At 36.9% G+C, this 19,535-nt stretch overlaps 1 protein-coding gene across 3 annotated transcripts in view; it reads right to left on the bottom strand.

Annotated features, from left to right (window-relative positions):
- Positions 1 to 19,535, bottom strand: part of fig4a (FIG4 phosphoinositide 5-phosphatase a) — a 103,271-nt gene that overhangs the window by 5,370 nt on the left and 78,366 nt on the right. For 2 of the 3 annotated variants that reach the window (XM_036582293.1, XM_036582295.1), the window contains 2 exons: positions 14,271 to 14,356; positions 7,348 to 7,437 (listed from right to left, as the gene is read on the bottom strand). In XM_036582293.1, coding sequence (XP_036438186.1) covers positions 7,348 to 7,437; positions 14,271 to 14,356 — 176 coding nt within the window. Of the gene's footprint in view, positions 1 to 7,347; positions 7,438 to 13,646; positions 13,690 to 14,270; positions 14,357 to 19,535 lie in introns of those variants that run through there. The other variant, XM_036582294.1, reaches the window with a different exon arrangement.

Genomic DNA, 19,535 nt, shown 5'->3' with positions numbered 1-19,535 from the left:
TTAAATTAAAGCAAGATCACAGGTTGGGGAAACTGACAAATCCACATGATGGCTGGGGGCATCGAGGAGAAATCGGGAACCCAATTTTGTTCATCAACTACTTTATTGAAAATATGAAAATTATTGCTACTTTTTACTATTTTAAAGTTTGTGTTTACATATGGTGTTTTTATTGGCAAAAAAGTTTTAAGTTATTATAGTTATTAGTGCTTATGTGCTCAGAATCCTTGCACAGTACAGTATCTTCAGTTAAGAAATTAAAGATTAACAGTTATTTATAAAAAAGATACTTTGAATTTCAGCACAACACCTGCTGCCTGTTTTATTGCGTTTCATAGAGCACAGTAAGTAATACTGTGTCTTAAACCACCCTGACAAGACTGCATGGCCTTAATTAAGACCCGGAAGTGGTTTGAGAGGGTTAACAGAAGTTTTAAAATATATTTATAGAAAAGAATTTGGGTGATTACTGACTTTAAGTCTTTGTTAGTAACATTACTCTGAACATTACACTCAAACTAAAGAAGCAAAATTCAAACAATAAACATTTGATGGACTACATCTGGGGTAAGTGAAAAATTGTGTTTGTTTTTTTACTAAACTATTTCTTTATTCTTTAAGATATTAAAAGATATAAAGAGATATAAAAAGTCATTCAATGTCATTAAAAACATCAATAATTCCAAGTTGAATCTGGATACACAAACACACACACACAGAGACTGACTCTCACATGTCCAACACAGTCGTGACATTTTAAATTCCCCTAAATAGGTGTAAGCCAACACCGAACAAGCCAACTGGCCATAAAAGTGCTGGCCAATCAAATCACTGCTCACAGCTCAACCTGCAATCAATAATGCTTTTGTTCTAGCACACTCTGGACCAATAAAGCATGGCTTGACATGGATAAAGTCCAAGAGAGACTGAAAAAAAGAAGAGATGCCTTTCAAGTGCTAATGTAAAGTATCCAAGGAGTTACATAACTGCAAGAAAAACTCAGCACACCTGCTGAAACCAAACTGTGGTGCTGACATGTGTGTGCTGGATTACATACACGCAAACGGATGTGTAAGAGAGGTACTGAAGACCACCACTGTGAAGGATTAGACGTGTTATGAGCATCAAATGCTTAATGCACAATGCACCGCCATACACAAACACACATGCACACAGGAGGCCACAGTAACACCAACACTAAAAACTATCACTGTAACAAGTAATATTACATAGATTTCTTCATGGACGAGAACTAAAAATGGGCAATATGACAATATGATGTCAATGACATCACAACGTGCTTTTCTGAGCATGTCACGGATATTGTCAGTGCTTGAACACTGACCAACTGCATGTTTCCTTACAAAGAGAGCTTAACTGACCAACACTAACTGACATGCCTCTAAAACAATTACAACCATCTCTAAACACTTCTTCCATCAAATTAAAGCTCCTCAAAAGAAACCTGCAGCAAGAACAGCAGTGGCAGTAAATTACTCCGAATTTTTTTTAGTTTTCAATAAAACTGGGGGGATGATTGTGGTGTCAAAATTATTAACAGACAGTCTTATGCTAGCTTTTCTTAACTTAGCTATTAACTTCACAAATAAGTCAGATTAAACCATACTGTACAGTGTTCACACTAATGATTAAAAAAGTCTGTTTAAAGATAAATAGTCTTCCTTAGCATCTAACATTGCTTTGTCCAGCTCCAGTATTAACTCTCACATTCGCTCATCTGAATGGGCTGCTTTCTTAAGTTCAAAGCTCCCCTTATATTAGACATGAATAAAAAGGCTTCCAGAATCTATTTTTGCTTTAAATTGGCCAACATGCATAATCACTAGTCAAACATGTATCAAACACAGGTTCTTGTCTGTGTACCTCTAAAATACCTCTAAATTTTTCCTCTGTACTACTGAATATTTAGTCTGGTAGCTGAAGCGCTACAGCTGCTACCAGAAAGCCTGAGCTGAAAGTCTGAAGGACATAAGTGATAGTAACAAATGGAGGCTAGACTCAAATGGCCAACCAGTACTGCTCACCACCGATCAGAACCAAACTGATACATGAGTTATATTACAGCAAATTAATATATTTACTGCTTTTAATATATTATTCAACCTAAAAACATTAACAAACATCACAAACTTGCCTATTAAAAAAGACATTTTGTCTTGAATTTTTATAGCCACTTACATAAAACCTTCATTTAACCCAATTTAACCATGCATGAATGGGACTCTTGACCTTGTTTCCCACACGTGTGATTATATGTGTTTTGTTCAACATCGCGCAATAAAGCTGGCAGTGTATATTTCAAACGATGAAAGACAGAAAAGCGAAATAGAACTACCGCTGAACACAGTATACTTAAGAAGAACTCTCCTTTGCGTATGTCTCAGCACCACTAGAAGTCCAAACTAGTGCTTCATTTGGCCATAAAGATGTTGTTTTTCTTCAAAATGTTGTTTTCAAAGTATATAGCTGACTTACGAAAGAGAAAAGAAGGCTATTCCACAATTCAAAATAATAATCTGTGCAACAAACTGTAATAAGTAGTGAAAATGTTTAAATGGTGTGTTTGTGGTTTCTGGGCTTATCCAGTATCCCACAATATTTTTAAATCAAAATTATTCACTTTTTTTTTACTAGCATACATTATACTTCCCACCCTTAAAATTAACATGAGCAACAGAGATGTCTGAAAGAAAAACTAAGCAATTTGGAGGCTGGCACAAACCAACAAAAGGAGAACCATAGAAACTGGGCACAAGAAAATTAGCAATTTAGAATTCCCCAAGGAATAAAAAAAAGACAAAAGCAGCATTCATAGACGAACAGCAAGGCAGAAAACACTGTTAACCAAAAGAAACATGAAGGCTTGTGTCCCATTTTCAAAAAAAGTTTTTTAGACAATGTTTGACAGACAGATCAACCCAAAATGTAACTTTTTGCATAATACATGTGCCTTTATATCTGCTGTAAAACAAGTTCAGCATTTCACAATATGAACATCATGGCAACATTCAAACATGGTGGTGGTACTGGGAAGGTGTGAGAATGTTTTGCTGCCTCAGGACCTGGACAACTTGCTATTACTGAAGAAGCCAGGAATTCTGTTCTGTATTCTGTTCAGAGAATTCTTAAGGGCAGAGTGCCTGTTCATTTGTCCATAGGTTATGCAGCAATACAATGATCCAAAAAAAAGCAAATCTGCATCTGAATGGCTAAAGGAACAGAATTAATGTTTTGTAGAGGTCCTGTAAAAGTCCTGACTTAAACCCAATAGAGATGGGGGCTCAAATTCCTCCATAATGTAAAAGGCTGATATAAAATAGGAAATGTTGGTTGCAGTCATTGCTGCTAAAGATCATGAAACAAAGTGCAATTACTTTTACATTAGTGATTCACATAGCTCCTTCAAAAAAATAAAAATATTTTTTTGTTTGAAAAGGTTATCCTTATCATTACAGTTTGTTTAAACATCTCAAAGCATTCACTTTGCTAAATGCAGTAATAGACAAAATCCAGAAGGGGTCAAATATTTTTTCCACTACACTGTATATGGCATGTGTTTCTGATAAAATGGCCAGTGAGCGTAGGTTCAAATTTTTCTGACCAAAATTGCTATTCAGATTAAAATTTTTTTTTAGCTCCAGGTCATTTTTTTGCCAAGAAGTTCAGCGATCCATTTTTTATTGGAGGCTTGAGCGTTAACTACCAAACTCCTGCAGCTGTCATGCTTAGAAAACTGCACTGCGATTCCAATATAAAAACGATTGATCTTTCAGCCCTATAGGTGAACCTAGTAAACTGACAACTGTATACAACAGTCTGTATTTAGGATAATAAATGTATGAGCTGAATCTCACTCGCTTCTGAATCGTTCCTGTGTAACTCTGTTTGACCTGTTCTGGAGTTCTGTCCACTCTTTCTTCCCTCTCAGAATTCACAAAAACAGGCTTTTTCTTTCATTCACTAACCACCTGAGTGCTCTCATTGCTTCCTAAACACTCTCTTGCACATGGTCCTCAGAAATGGTGGATAAAAAAAAGCATAATTCACTTCCAGAGAGATACTAAGAACTGTGATTAACCCAGCCAGACACACACTTGTGTGTGTGTACATTTACAATAACAACACTCATTCATTGTATTTGATATTCTACACATCCATGTTAGTTCTGCAGGCTTTCCAGTAAAAATGACAGGAATCAAATATTTATGTATACAGCAAACATACAGACAGTGTCCAACTGACCACTTACAGAAGAGAAAGCATGTAGAAAGAAAACAGCTTCCCATAAGTGCAATGTGTCTATCAAAACCCACTCTGCCTTCTCCTTCTACATCAAACACAACAGCTTGGTCAACAGCTTTATCTGCCAAAACACACACTATTCACGTGCCAGTAACTGGAGACCAGTTCATTGTTATGCAGATTTCTCCTACCTTCAGCTATGACAATGAGTCAAACACAGATCAGACCCCTAAAGAGTGTTTATCAGTGTTAGATCAAAAGGCTAAAGATTGACTCATTTCCTCTCTCATGCAACTAGATCATATTCACTGTCAAGCCCTTTTGATGACTGTAACAATTTGTCAGAAGGGGCCAATCAAGGTAAAAACTGAGCTAAAAATCGTGCAGTCTAAATCAAGTATTATAAATGAGATTCCGTTTCTAAAGTCTGGCTAACACACCTAACCACATTCAAAGCTTTAGCAAAGCACTTGATATACACACACATCACTGAACACACCTCCAAAACTAAATTTTGTATTATTTTGCAATATACTTTTAAACTACACCACATGGAGTAAGAATTGTTAACTGAGATAATTACTACTAATACATTAAATTATTTATTGAATATTTCTGTACAGTACCATATTGTATTTTGTCACCATTTTTAAAAGTGATGTGTCTGTCTATGTGTAAGGCATCACCTTATAGTGGGTTTACGGCTTTGCTTACACTTTGGCCATACTTTCCCCAAACTGTCCCATTTGTGAAAGGAATACATTGGTGCAGCACTCTTTAGAACACCTTTAAAGCCCTCAGAAACAGAAAAGGTTAATCTTGTGCAAGTACACCTACAAAGTATGTGCTATGAATGACTTTAGAACAGCCAATACATGGCCAGTTTATTTTGCCAAAATTCTGCCCTTTTGATATAAACTAAGTGGTCCAACTCCTGGGTAAAGCTTGATGCAGACTTCTAGGGTGGAAGTACTGCGTGTGTGAAATTTTGCGTCAAGTTCAACTCTGGTAATCTATGACGTGGATTTGCACCCTCTACCAACAGAGCTACTGCTTTGGCTGTGTTGACCTTTGCAGCACAATGTTGTGGTATGTAGTTATCTAATATAATTATGTTCACTTTTGTGCTTTTACTGTGTATGGTAGGTGAGTTAGCCAGCTTGCTAACTGCTGTGTCAGCTCCTTGTCGCTGCCCCTAACCATGCCAGTTATCTATACACTGGCATGTATCTATACATACATATAACTGGACCAACATGGGGTACTTTTTTCATTGCCAATCTTCCAGACCAGACTCAATCACAAACATTTCGCAGGGTGATGTGAAATACAAATGTCTAGTGTGACTGAGGCTTAAGACTGCCACATGCTTACAGTACGAAGCAAAATTACTTAAATTTCAACGAAAAACATAGCTCAATGCACTGCTTATACAAGCAGCCCTGGGAGCCCCTAGAAGGCTAGGTTAAGCCATGTGAGGTAGATCCAGGTCATCAGGTGTTCTCAGTGGGGCATTCTATTACATCATTACATCACAATATAGAACCACAAAAACGTGAAATAGAGGCTTTGCCTCAGGGCACGTGAACAGAACGTGGTGGCAGAGGAGCAGTTCAACCTACTTTAGAGAATGGAATGGTTTTTGGACAGTGTGTTTTTGTCTGCTGTTCTGCTCTGTTAATAAGCACCATATATGCCTCTGGGCTGCAACTGTGATTTCCCTCTCCTTCTCACTTGACTCTTCCATTTCGTGACCTATTCAGGTATATAATAGGATTTTAGTGTCATCTATCACCTTGTTTACCTTTGCTTGAAGTTGGCGAGCTAACAGAACCTTTCACATGCAAGATCATTTAGCAAACAATTTTTCTCTCAAACTAATAGCATACCAGAGAGACTGTTTAGAGTATAATATGTAATACTAAAATGTAAGAGAGCTACCAATTCCACATTTCAAGTTTGAAGGTATTTCTTTATTTGTGATGAAGGAGAGAGAGAGCGAGAGCGAGAGCGAGAGCGAGAGCGAGAGAGAGAGAGAGAGAGAGAGAGAGAGAGAGAGAAGGGATGTATTAACAACAAAAGGCCAACAGGTGCTTTTTGTGTGTGTAGCTGGTGCTACCTGAACAAAAGGGATGAAAATCTTTTGTATAAAAAATACTGACCTAAGGCACTCACGTGGCCCATAAAATGGAATTTTAATTAACAGGACTCAGATATAAAATATGCTGGTGAATAACGTGGCTGAACAGCCTTTGTTAAAAACTCACTTTTCAAGTTTTAATCCAAAAGAGTGACATGAGCACAATAGAGTATTTGAGCATATTTTATTTTATATTAGAATATTTGAGGGCACATTAGAACAAGTGGCAATTTGTGAATATTGTTGGTGCCTTGTATTGCAACCTTGTCTCGCAATGTTTTTGTTTTTTTGTTTTTTTAATAATATTTTTCTTACACCGTTTCCTGTCCTTACTTTGTTGCCTGCTGCCCTTTACATTATAGGACAATTGTGGATGATTCAAAATGGCTTTCATGTCACAATAACTGGCAAATTCTGGAAAATTTTCTACATAATTAATGTTTAAGATGCAAACAAAGGTGTTCAGAATGTTCTGATGTGAATCTCCATAGTAGAGAAACTTGTTCACAGTGGTGGTGATAGGAACCAGACGTCTGAAGTGTTTAATGCCTCTAAAAGCTCCCTCACATGAAAAGGTTATGAACATGCTGACTAATGCCTAAGGCAGTGTTTTATAGTTCTGAAATAAGGTTTTGGCCGACATACATATTCTTTACTAAGTATTATGGCAGAAAGGTACATGCAGGGTGCTGTAAAGCAAAATAGTCCCTTTTTAATTTACCACTATTTTACCAATATCAACATTACAAATTATGTCAATGATTTTCCCTGTAAGGCACAATTTCACACCAAACTCTAAATGACTTGGTTTTGGAATTGTGTAATTAAAACAAAAAACAAAAAAAAAATGGGTCAAATTTTCCTTACTGCTTTTTTCCTTAAAAGTTTGTTGATACAAGGTTTTGTTCTGGCAGTAACAATGCTTGTGTGTATGTGATACTCACAGACTGATCACATTTTCCAGAGTCTTTTGGAGGCCCGTTGATTGCTCTCTTCTCTCTACTTTGTGCTGGTTTTGGCCGAGGTGGGCAAATCTGACATAGCATAACAAACAAACACACATTGTTACATAATTGCAGAGCTAAAATTAGCAACAAATAAGCCATATAGCATTTCACACATGTAGCACATGCACAGGATGCAGATAATTACATTAATAATACATGTAATAATGTGTCTGATTACTGCTTCGCAACGATTACAGAGAAACACAAACAGCATATGAAAGAAGAATTGACCAGATAACATTGTAATCGACAATTTCTGTGTCATATACCTTATCTCTGTTTCTTTCTATCATTCATCCTATCTTTTTTCTATTCCTTCAGTCCTGTTAATGCTTAAGTGAAGCAAGTGTTCTTACACTACTGTGACTATAAACTAGTGCTGGGCGATATGACCTCAAATCAATATCACAATTAATTGAATATTTTACCTCGAGTACTATTAATGAACGATTATTTAGTTTTAGTTTTTTTTTTTTTGACAAGGTTTGTACTGTAAATATGTTCTGCATATCTTAATGTAAATCGTCTCAACAGCCAGATCGGAATTCACACGTCTTTTACGTCAATCCAACTCGACATTCGGCATAATTTCGCGCTGCTGGGACATAATTAACATTTTGGGCGATATTTGTGTGCAAAAATTAGTAGAGCCTTATCCAAAACACCTCCGTGTTTGAAGAGATTTCGAAATAAGAAAGCACACAGCTAGCCTTACACACGTGACAAAAGTACAAGCTTTCAAACAGACTTATGAGGCACAGGTCTCCAGGCAGAGCACATGAGAAAAGAGCTGACCTGTTGTATCTGTGTTATTACTTAAGCACATAGGTATAGAATACAGCTGATGGTATTATGCTTTACAGCAGGATTAATCTTTGGTTTATATGATCTCTTTTGAGGGAAATGTGTCAGAATAAAGAAAGTCATGAACCTCCAGTGGCTTCAAAGAGGCTCTTGGAGTGGTAGCAGTGAAAGGGATAAGGGAATACAGAGAAATGAGGGGTTGCCGTAGGTCCCAGAATGAACTCTTCTTCTGGAAGTGAACTCAGTTACACCCTGCAAAAGAAGTTGCACGTATGTGTGCACAAAGGAGGCGGTTGTCAGGCCGTGATCAGTCACTGATGGCTTTGATAACACACAGGATGTGTTCAAGAGAAGGCTGGGGGAGGGACAGTGAGGGCAGACTGTGACCACACTAATCAGAACATTCTGGGAAAGTCAAGCAGAAAACTAGACACCTGCTGCTCCAGCCAGAAAATAAGAACAGAAAGACATTAAGACGGAAAGAAAGAAACAAAAGGAAGAAATGAGAAAAAAAGGAAGAAAGACGTACTAAAAGAAGGAAAGAAAGAAAGAAAGAAAAAGAAAGAGGAAAAATAAAAGAAACAAAGAAAAAATGAAGAAAAGAGGAGGAAAGAAAGAAAGAAAATGACAAACAACGTACAGACAGTAATTTCATTATATGCATGTATAATGACATTGCAGCCCAGCTCACTATATTACGACAAGAACAGAACATATAATAAAATTATAATCAACAAATTCTTTGTCATATATCTTATCCCTTTCTTTTTATTATTCATCCTTTCTTTTTAATAATTTAAATTAACTCTATAATTAATCGATAATTATTTAACTGGAAGTCTATGATCATTCTATAATCATTTAACTTTTAACTGGAAAAGATGCTTGCAGCGTTCATATGAGATGGCTGAGGTTTTCTGAGGTATGGTGACTATGGAGTTATCACCATTAACCAGAAGCAGCAGCAGTGAGAAGTCCATCACTGCTACTGCCAACTGAACAAAGAAAATACAGAAGAGCTGGAGCTAAAGGTGTTATGATAAATAAAGAAGCACATGAGACACACAATTAATTCAATGTATGGCTGCCATTAAACTAGGCCTGTTATAATAAGGTAAAATAGCAACATTGTTAAAACAAGCAGTAAATTGTTTGCACATTAGCATTTCCATGTGGCATTCAGTTCAAAGACTATGAGCTTTGAGCTAACAATTCATTTGACATTATAAAAATGCGATTCCCATTATAGAAAATTGAATGATAAAATGTGCTAGCCTTCACATTCCTGAGTAGGTAGTATAGGAACATACATAATTATATACCTTATATATCATTTATATTAATTACAAGTTATTAAGTTTTAAGCATCAGTGGAGAAAAGCAGAAAACATTTAACAGAAAATTACACAGAAGCTTCAATAGTAATGTTCTCAGAGTATAAATATACACTGTATTTAGTGTGCATTATGTTTTACAGCTCTCATTTTTTCAGAGGACTTGCTTTTTCTCCAGGGATATTTTTCCAGGGATATATTTACTTCTTGTAAACAAGTCCTAAATTCAGTCTTAAATGTTGGTTAAATTTTCTGCATCTAATGATCCAAGTTATCTCAATTACAAATTTAGACTTCCACAAAACCTTAATACACATCAATAGATGTTTACTTTTGGTGTTCAAGTGCAAACGTTCTTCTTCTTTAGGATTCCTAATTCCTAAAAAAATCTTTTTCTCAGTAATGACACCTTGACAGCTGCAGTCATATGCAAACTTTGAATTTAGCATCCTCTACAAAGAACAAATGTAAATATGGCATTTACTGCAAATTTTAGAGAATAATTTCTATTTATTGGCCGAGTTTAACATTGAAAAAGAAAAACAAAACATAAAAAATGTGATATAACTTTTGCAAGGGCAACATTTGTTTTCTTTTTTCCCCCCTATATGTTTAGCATCATATGTAAAAGTTTGCGCACCCATGGTCAAGTGACATGTTGATTTTCCAAGTGAAAATAAGTACACATCCTCTACAGAGAACACACTTAATTGTGCACAATTGTGTTCTCTGTAGAAGATGTGTACTTATTTTCACTTAGAAAATCAACGTCATTTGACCAAACTTTTGCATATGATGTCCCTTCAGATCCGTGTTGTGTTGTCCTCTTACAGTGGAGGGATGGAAAGAAACGCCTGTGGATTTGAAGGATGAGCTTGATTTTCTCCTGTCTAACAAAAATGAAAGCTTTAATTACTGTTTATGTGATGGTAAGAGTTTTGGTGGTCTATCAGGTCTTGTATGGTTGCTAAGAGTCCCATGCCCTCTGTAACCTTTAGCACCTTGCTGGAAATGTTTTGTTTTTTTTAACTTATTTTCACTTAGACTTTCATCTTTCTTATGCAAGTGGATTATCTTACATGTAATTGCCTCCGAAATATCTCCTTTAGCCATTTTAGATGCACATGAGAAAGATATTTTCAAGGTGGCTAAGGTGAGTTTGGGTAGTTGCTTGTTGGGAGGACACAGCTCCTAGGTTTTTAGATCGGAAAGGTAGAAGAGTTAAAGTGGCAGCAGGGTGCATAGAAGCAAAGAGTGTACCAATTTTATAGCAACAGATTTATTTTATATTTTGTGTAACTTTCTGTTAGGTATGTTTCTGCTTTTTTCTGACACTAAAAAATGAATAACTACTACTTAAGGCCTGTTTTGACTAGAAATGAAAGAAATGAAAGGGTGGTCTCTGACTTTTGCAAGGTACAGTGTATTTCGGGTGAATCAGATGGATTTTCAGTTTTGTTTAGTATCCATTTGACTATTGTAGACAATGGTTTAATCTATCTAATCTACATGTGCTTCCCTTCTGGGAAACTGCACAGGGTAGTCCAGAAGCACACAGGAATGGCGTTTTCAAAAAACTATCTGCTTTAAAAAATATAATGCATAAAGACTGTTTTTGCAAATAATATTTTGCATTTAAATGCCTTTTGAGCATGCCCTCAATAATGACGAGGTCACTATGCAAATTATGCACTGTCCGCCAAAGAACAAAGCCCTGGTCTCATCTGCATTTTAAAAGAGAAGCTGTGATAACAGTATTTGTGCATATGTGAATGCGTGCATATGTGTATATAAGAGAGAAACCTTCAGCGTGGGAACAGGCCTTCTTCCAAGAATTACGGACAATCGTTACTCAATGATAAGGTACAGCGAAAATGTCCTTAAGTAGGATGGGGTTGAGCTAGGATTAGTCTCAGCCTAGGATGCTCAGCTCACATGTACATGGAGGCTACATCCTTTTGTATGGAAGTAAGAAAACATGGCAGAATCTGGTAAGTAACCTGCGTTCTGGAGAGGAAAAAATGCTGTGCTGACAAAATATTTGAGAACAAATTAACAATCAACACAAAGTGCTTTTGCAAGACAAAGTGAATTATAACATGCGAAGGGGAAGAATTGCTGATGTTCATCATGGAAAGGAAGTGCTGAACTGTTTGAATGGCTGACTATACATAACAATTTAAGCAGATAAATCTTTATCACTCAGAGAGCCAGGTAAAGTAATGCTTTGGATGAACCACCTTTATAGAGATGTATGTAATGTTATTTCAACTGCACCCAACTCCCATGCAGGTAATGATGCTAAATAGCTAACACAGATAGTGACAGTTCGCTGAAAAAGTTGTGCAACCTCATTTCAAAGAAAAAGTGGATAGCATCTTCACTATTCTCACAGCAGCAAACTGGTATGAACTGAGTACCAAGCTTGTAGCTTTGCAATCAAGCAGTTGAATTTCCTAGTGGGCAACACATGTTGGTAGCACAATCACAGTGCCTGCTACACAAAGAAGTGTTTGGAGAGTACCAAAATAGTATGATTAGCTGAACAGTCTCTCCAAATAAGTGAAATGTAAAGTATGTTTGGCAAGCAGAATAAATAACACTTTGTTAGGGGGAGGCAGTATTGTAGCTCTCTTGATGCTTATATCTTTTAGCTAGCTTCCTTAAAGCAAGCAAAATCCGAAGATGGTATTCAGCGTTATTAACAATGATGAAATTGTTGTTTTAGCTATAAAAAAGGGCTAAAAAATGCCATATTTTTATCATCTATATCTAAATAATAAAGTAAGGTAATAGCCTTAATAAACAGTCTGCCTCACTGCTAGAAACTGAAGTCATGACAATGTTTGGTACTGCTAGCAAACTCTAAATGAACTTCAATGGGCCCTGTTGATTCTAGGGGCATGCTTTGTGTTGATGCGCAGGAATGGGAGGCAGATCCAAAGAGTAAAAGAAATCTTCCAGTGTTGTTTTAATTCCCCTTCTTAACCGCTAGAGGTTGAGAATACTGAATCTGGACTAATTCACATGATGGGAAAGACTGAATAAAACATTGGCTGACTAGAGAGCTTGGAGACCTCGTAAAAAGGTAATATAGGGGAGCAGACTATGGACTGTATGCAATGGACTCTCTGACAGGGGTGAACTTCTGAAAGGACAGAAGAGAGTTGTACCAGATGACAGTTTAAGTTATAGCTATGGTAAACTTTTGAACGTATATGGAGAGTTGCACAAGAGGGCCCTGTAAGGAGGGAACGCCCTGGTAAGAGGTAGACCTGAGTGGGTTTTTAAAAAAGACATTATATGCGTTTGGGTTTAAGGGTTACCAAAAAAGGTGTAAGGTTTGGATATGATGGGGACAAAAATGGTATGGAATTGTGCAAAAGGGGCGGGGAGATTACCTCATCACCCCAGAGGGGAATAAAAAGGGATGTTTTGAGATGATATTCGCACTGTGGTTGCCCGGGAACCACCTTGCCATTTGATGCTCAATAAAGCGAAGACCTTTTCCTGCCTTCCACAAGAACTTAGCGGCTGAAGTCTTTTTCATTCCTTGTTATCCTTTTTCATTTTCATTGATATTCTTTGATTTTTTTAATTCTTTTTGAAGACGTTAGATTACAGATAGTTATTAGGGCAATAGTATAGACAATATTAGAGCTACTTATAAATGTTCAGACCCTGGGCAAAAGAGATAGCTCTTGGCAGTGACACACACTAAAAGCTATTCAAGAGTTTTCTTTCAAGTACTAATAGATGAGGCGCTCCAGACTCTCTGACGATGGCTATCGAACAATAACTTCTTGATAATCTGAAATATTGAATAAAATATCAAAAATACCTTTTGGTGAATAGTTTTACATAATTGTAACACTTACTTGTACATAAGATAACAAAAAACAAGTTATTCCAAACTTTTGAAGGGTAAGTAAATATGACAGGTTATGCATTTAGAAATAGCCTAAATAAGATGAGTATCAGACTTGTAACATCTCTGACTTCCAGTTTAGTGCTTTCCTTTGTTCAATACACCTGACACCAAATTGTCAGCTAATTATAAAGCCCATCATGAGCTTAATGTGGTGTATTAAAAAAGAGAAAACACTTAAGTGTTCAGTGCAGGGATCCTCCAAGAAAGGCACTGCAAAACAAGAGGATAACAAAAGAACTACTGTGTGGATCAGCCTGGACAATTTACACCCGATGAACACCTCTACATATCTTGTTATGTCAAACAGACCTTTTACACGAGAGGCCTCCAATAAACTACTTATATATTCTCTATCAAGGCTCTATACAATTTCTTCTGCATAGAAACTGAGGACACCGTGCACTGTGGTGTTGCAGAGTGGAGGAAGCGTGCTGCGAGCGGTAAATTTTCATGAAAGAAAAAAAAATTAGATGACAAACAGCATGTTTACCACTATGAACAATTTGACTTATACCTGTTAGACTCAACTTAAACTAAAAATCACTTTCTTTATGTGGTAATTCTTAGTGTCCTCCAGAATTATCGGCACCCCAGAAGAAAAAAGAAAAAACTGATACAAATCTTTTACGTTAAAATGATCTTTATAAGCCTTATAAATAAAAATATTTTAAAGATGCACCAGATTGCTAACTAGTTATTAAACTTCAGGTTATATTATTTAGAGATATAAGATTTACGAAGAAGAGCATCAGTGGTATCATTATAAAGGAAGGCATTCTAGACCAACTGACCTGTGGTATATGAGAAGGTCCTCATCTTGGGGCAAAGCGGACAGGTTCAGCCCATACGTCTCTCTGGCTGGCTGCTGCTGATGCTCCTGAGGGGCAGAGGCCAACAATTATATAAATTCCAGGTCCATAGCTGATAGTATCATACTTGGACCTTGATATATGTTTGTAGGTCAGGACCGGTGACTAGGACCAAATAAACAGCTGATGTTGGTTAAGATGGTGAAGGACAAATAAACTGTGCCTAGCAAACAAAAGAGATATGACATAAGTACTATTTGGATGGGATTCATTTTAAATGGTGAGGTGAGGTAATGTAATTTTACCACAGGACATGTATAATATTTATATTATAGAGATTTTTGTTTACTCAAACCCTCCACCTAGCTGACTTGGGTAAGAGTTATGCATCATTAGCACTGCCGTTACCCTGGGAATTTACAGCCAACAGTCAATACTATTGCAAAAAAAGAAAAAAAATTGTCTTTTTTGGCATTCAGCTTGATCTGCACCACACATAATACAAGTAAATGCTTTTTTTGAGTGCCTCCATTCTTAAAAAAATGCTGAAACTTATTTTCTACAGGATATGATGGAATATTTACTAATGTGACAACTTGCACGGGATTTCCATTACCTATTTTTTTCTAGTTCATTTTATAGCAGGTAAAATTTGCTAGAATCTTTACTGATGTGGGTGCATGCAGTCTGAGCAATCACTGAGCAAATCAATAATTATTACATTACTTCATCTTCCCATTTACAATTAATCCCATCTGAATTTTACTATAGACATACACTATTTTCCAAATGATCATGTATTAAACATTACATCATAGGAGATGTAAACCTAACAGTCTTGAGTACAGCAAAACTGCCAAATGCAGAGAAAAAATTAGCAATTTTGACTGTAGCTATGTAAAATATGTTAACCATATTAGCAGGGGTGTCCAATCTTATCTGCAAAGGACTGGTGTGGCTGCAGGCTTTCATTTCAAATAAGCAGAAGCACACCTGATTCCATTTGTTTAGTCTACAAACAATTGTCAGTCTACAAACAATTGGTCATGTGAGCTTCTAATTGTTGGAATGGAAACCTGCAGCCACACTGGCCCTTTGTGATTAAGATTGGACACCCCTGCTATAGTCCTTCATTAATGGTCACTTTCTGACTACGGAACCACTGGATATTTGGGTAGTGGACCCATTATCAACCTATTATGTGAGTATACATCTGCGGACAACCTGTTAAACTTTTGGTGCTGGATTGCGGCTGGATTGTGCTGCTAATAGGAGTATGCCACCTTTAAAACCCAGCCCCAAATTCCACTAGTCGATGCACTTTTAATGTCTGGAATACAACGATAATACAAGCCAAACAAGCTAGTAAGTACCTCATAACCCTTAACTAACAGAACTTTTTTCTCTCACAAGAGGTAATGTTTCCGCATTCAATGTGCTGTCCGCACACACAACACATCGGCATACTCAACCAAATTTTTTTTTAAAAAGAACTTTTCAGTGATAAGTTTAACTACATCCATTAATCCATAAACTTTACATTCAATTTGTTCCCATCCTAATAAGTCTACATTCCTACCTACATGTATCCCAAATTTCCCATGGTTATCCACAGATGTTCCCATTGCAAGATTACATCTGGCCTTGCAAGACTGGAGTCATTACTGTGTTGTCATTACTTGCAAATAATATCTGGTCAACAGCAGCAGAAACTGGCCAAGAATAAACGAGGCAGACCAGGGGTGCTCAGTTCTAGTCCTGGAGATCAACCACCCTGGAGAGTTCAGACCCTGTACACCTGGCTTTAATATTAAGATGCTCCAGAAAGCCTTCCTTACCTGCACCAGGTTTGTTAGATTACAGCTGGAGCTAAACTCTGCAGGGCTGTAGATCTCCAGGACTAGGTCTGGACACCCATGAGGCCGAGAGTGACTGACAAATGTCGCTTGAAAACAAAAAAGTCCTTATTTGAAGGGCATTGTTCCAAAACACACTATAGAACGTTTTCAAGAATCTTCTTGAAATTACACCGTATGTCCATAAATAGCATCATCATGACTCTGCTAAAAATACATAAACAAAGCACAATGAAAATGGGGGAAATTTGCCATGTGCACTTGATGTCTTATAACCCAATGATGTTACGCAACACAGTGGAGTAGAAGGAGAGCAATTATCACTACTGTATTTTCTCTGAAGGCAGCGAAATGCACAGTAGCAATCTGCTAAACAGAAACTGTTTTACTTTCACTGAAGTCTTATTGACCCAGCACTCACAAAGGATTAAGGCAGCACAGTTAGATTTTCAGCCTCCATCTGCAAGAGCTTATCCATATTTCAACATACCAACACACACAGGCTTTTGGAAGCAAGTCTGTAACCACAGAAACATGTACATTACTGGACAATAATGTGTGTGTAGCCACTCCCACACTATGAAAAGGAACCGAAAGGGTGTGTAATTACTGTATAAGGCAAGTAATGAGTTTGATGTTTAAATATTTTATCAGTTTTTCTTTCGACGCCATTGCCAAGGTGATCCATCGTAGCATATGGGCTTCCAGATGAAGCACGAGACGCATGCGGATGCATGTGTGCACAACACGTGAGCCCACACTACGCATTCTAACACTCTGCTCCGGGCTCCAAAACCTTAAACATGAAAAATGAGGCCATGCTATTCCAGAAAGGCAGAAATCTACAAAAGATGGATGCATTAATTAGACATATTGATGGAGTTGAAGATATTAATCTTGATATTAAGGCACTTACGGTCTGCTGTTAACAATAAGACCCCAAGGAATGACATTATGGGGGAGAACAACACTGTATGAGGAATGATACAGGCGGATTTTGGAATTGAAACACATATATAAGAACATTACCTCAGAAGTTCTTGCAAATAACAAGTTACAAAAGATTTAGCAGTCTTACTTCTCTAAGATATACTACCGTGGAAAAGTCAACTAAGCACATTATTTAAAGCCACTTATTACGGCAGTAAGTGTAATTTTGCTAATAACATCATTATCTATCATTAGAACAGATGCAAATAAATATAAACAGTAGCAAGATTTTTTTTCCAAAATAAATGTGCTTGACATCTTGTGAGCTAGATCAAAGTTTGGCTCCAGATTTCTTCTCAACAGTCTCACCACCCACTGAATGAATTTGTTAAACTCCATCAGCAGCAAAGGGGCAATACCAGGCTGCCACAAGAAGAGCTTTGGAAATGGTTAAATGAAGACACTGACATATGTACTACTTATTGTATTAATGTTATTTGTATTTGTTGTAAAAAGTGTTTTTTTCTGCACAAATAAATGCTGACTACGTACATAGCTTTTTAAATCTTTTGCACAGTGCTGTATGTGAACTGACTTGCAGTATGAATACAGATTTACATACACAAAGACTTATGGTCATATCTCATAATTAGGTTTATTATCAACTGCATTTACAATCATATTTCATAACAGTATAAATATGTTGCAGAAATATGTTGATTTCATCAATATATATATATAGTACGAGAGGTAATAAAAATAATACATATTGGTGGACTGAACTGAAATATATTATTGGTACAGCATCTATTACTGCTTGTTAATAGAGTCTCTTACTTGAATGTTTTATATGTGCAATAAACGCTACACGACGACGTTTATTCAGCAGTGAATTTTGAGTGGAGTAGAAGGTCACAGCCCTAGAGCATCAAGTAATGTTACATTCGACAGCGGTGGAAAGTACTTAAGTAAATATATTTTGTTAGTAAGTATTATTATTTTGATGATTTATATTTTACTCTGCATCAGTACTCAGCACATTGATGTTTTTGTCCACGACTATGATAATTCATTTTTGTGCAAGAACCAGAACCGACTATTAGTTACTGCACCCCATACAGTTTGTTTAAGCGCATTAAGAACAGATGGATTTGCTAGTCTGGGTTATGTGGCAGTTGATCAGCTGTGTGTAGCCACTCCCACACTTATCAGCATTACTTATCAGCATTACGTTACTCTGATGTCACAAAAAATGTACGCTCTAATTTTTAACTTTGTGTGTCAAATCATTTTCTTTTCACTATATTTAAGATATAGACACAATACTCATACTACAATTTCTCTGTACTTTTTCCAGCCCTAGCATTCAATAAAGACATCCATGCCGGCAAAATGTAGCGTGAGGTTTCATTCTCTAATTAGCACCTTATTGTTATTTACTCACCAATTACTGTGACAGCCTGAAATACATACATGCATACATACATACATTATCTAAACCGCTTATCCTTCTGGGTCGTGGTGGGGTGCTGGAGCCTATCCCAGCTGTCATTGGGCGGAAGGCAGGATACACCCTGGACAGGTCGCCAGTCCATCGCAGGGCAGACAGACAGACATACACATTCACACACTCACTCACACCTAGGGGCAATTCAGCATGTCCAATCGTCCTGACTGCATGTTTTTGGACTGTGGGAGGAAACCGGAGTACCCGGAGGAAACCCACGCAGACACGGGGAGAACAGGCAAACTCCACACAGAAATGACCCTGGTCACCCGGCTGGGAATCGAACCCAGGCCATTCTTGCTGTGAGGCGAGCCTGAAATACTGTTTACGTATTTTCATGTCCTAGTAGTGGGTGCACTGAAAGAACAAACAATTTCTAAAATAATCGCTGTCATAACAAAACCTTGTATTTCCACTTATCAATTTTTACTGTTATTTATTTACATTTTTTAGAACATGAAAATGTATTACAATTTCATGATAAACAATCAAAAATTACTCTTGTACCATTAACTTCTATTCAAAGTGAAGAGTATTTGGTAACATTTTACTGTAGGTCAAATTTATAAGGCTACATGACAATTACGTAAGCCTTTCGTGACAGCTGACACATACCTAGATAAACAATTATAAAGGCTTATTCCAATAAGCACCAGTTGTCAAAGTTTGGCCGCTTGTCTATGGTTAAATTGGCACTCTCCATAAATAAACTGCTTGCTCAAAAAGACATATTCATATTGGAATATACTAATGGTGATGACTCTTTATTAAACTTTCAAGATCTAATTTCTCAATATAATATCCCAAATCACAATTTTTTCCATTATCTTAGCTGGAGATCTACCTTGAAAATCAAATTTCTTGGGGCTCACAGCTAAGATATCCAGTAGCAAAATGGATTTGTAAAACCTCCAGAAAGACTTTGTTTTTACTTTCACATTTGAAAACTACCAC

This window comes from Colossoma macropomum, unplaced genomic scaffold, assembly GCF_904425465.1.
Source record: "Colossoma macropomum unplaced genomic scaffold, Colossoma_macropomum, whole genome shotgun sequence".
NCBI classification, from domain to species: Eukaryota; Metazoa; Chordata; class Actinopteri; order Characiformes; family Serrasalmidae; genus Colossoma; species Colossoma macropomum.
The sequence above is the reverse complement of the archived record's forward strand: the minus strand, read 5'-3'. Positions and strand labels throughout refer to the sequence as shown.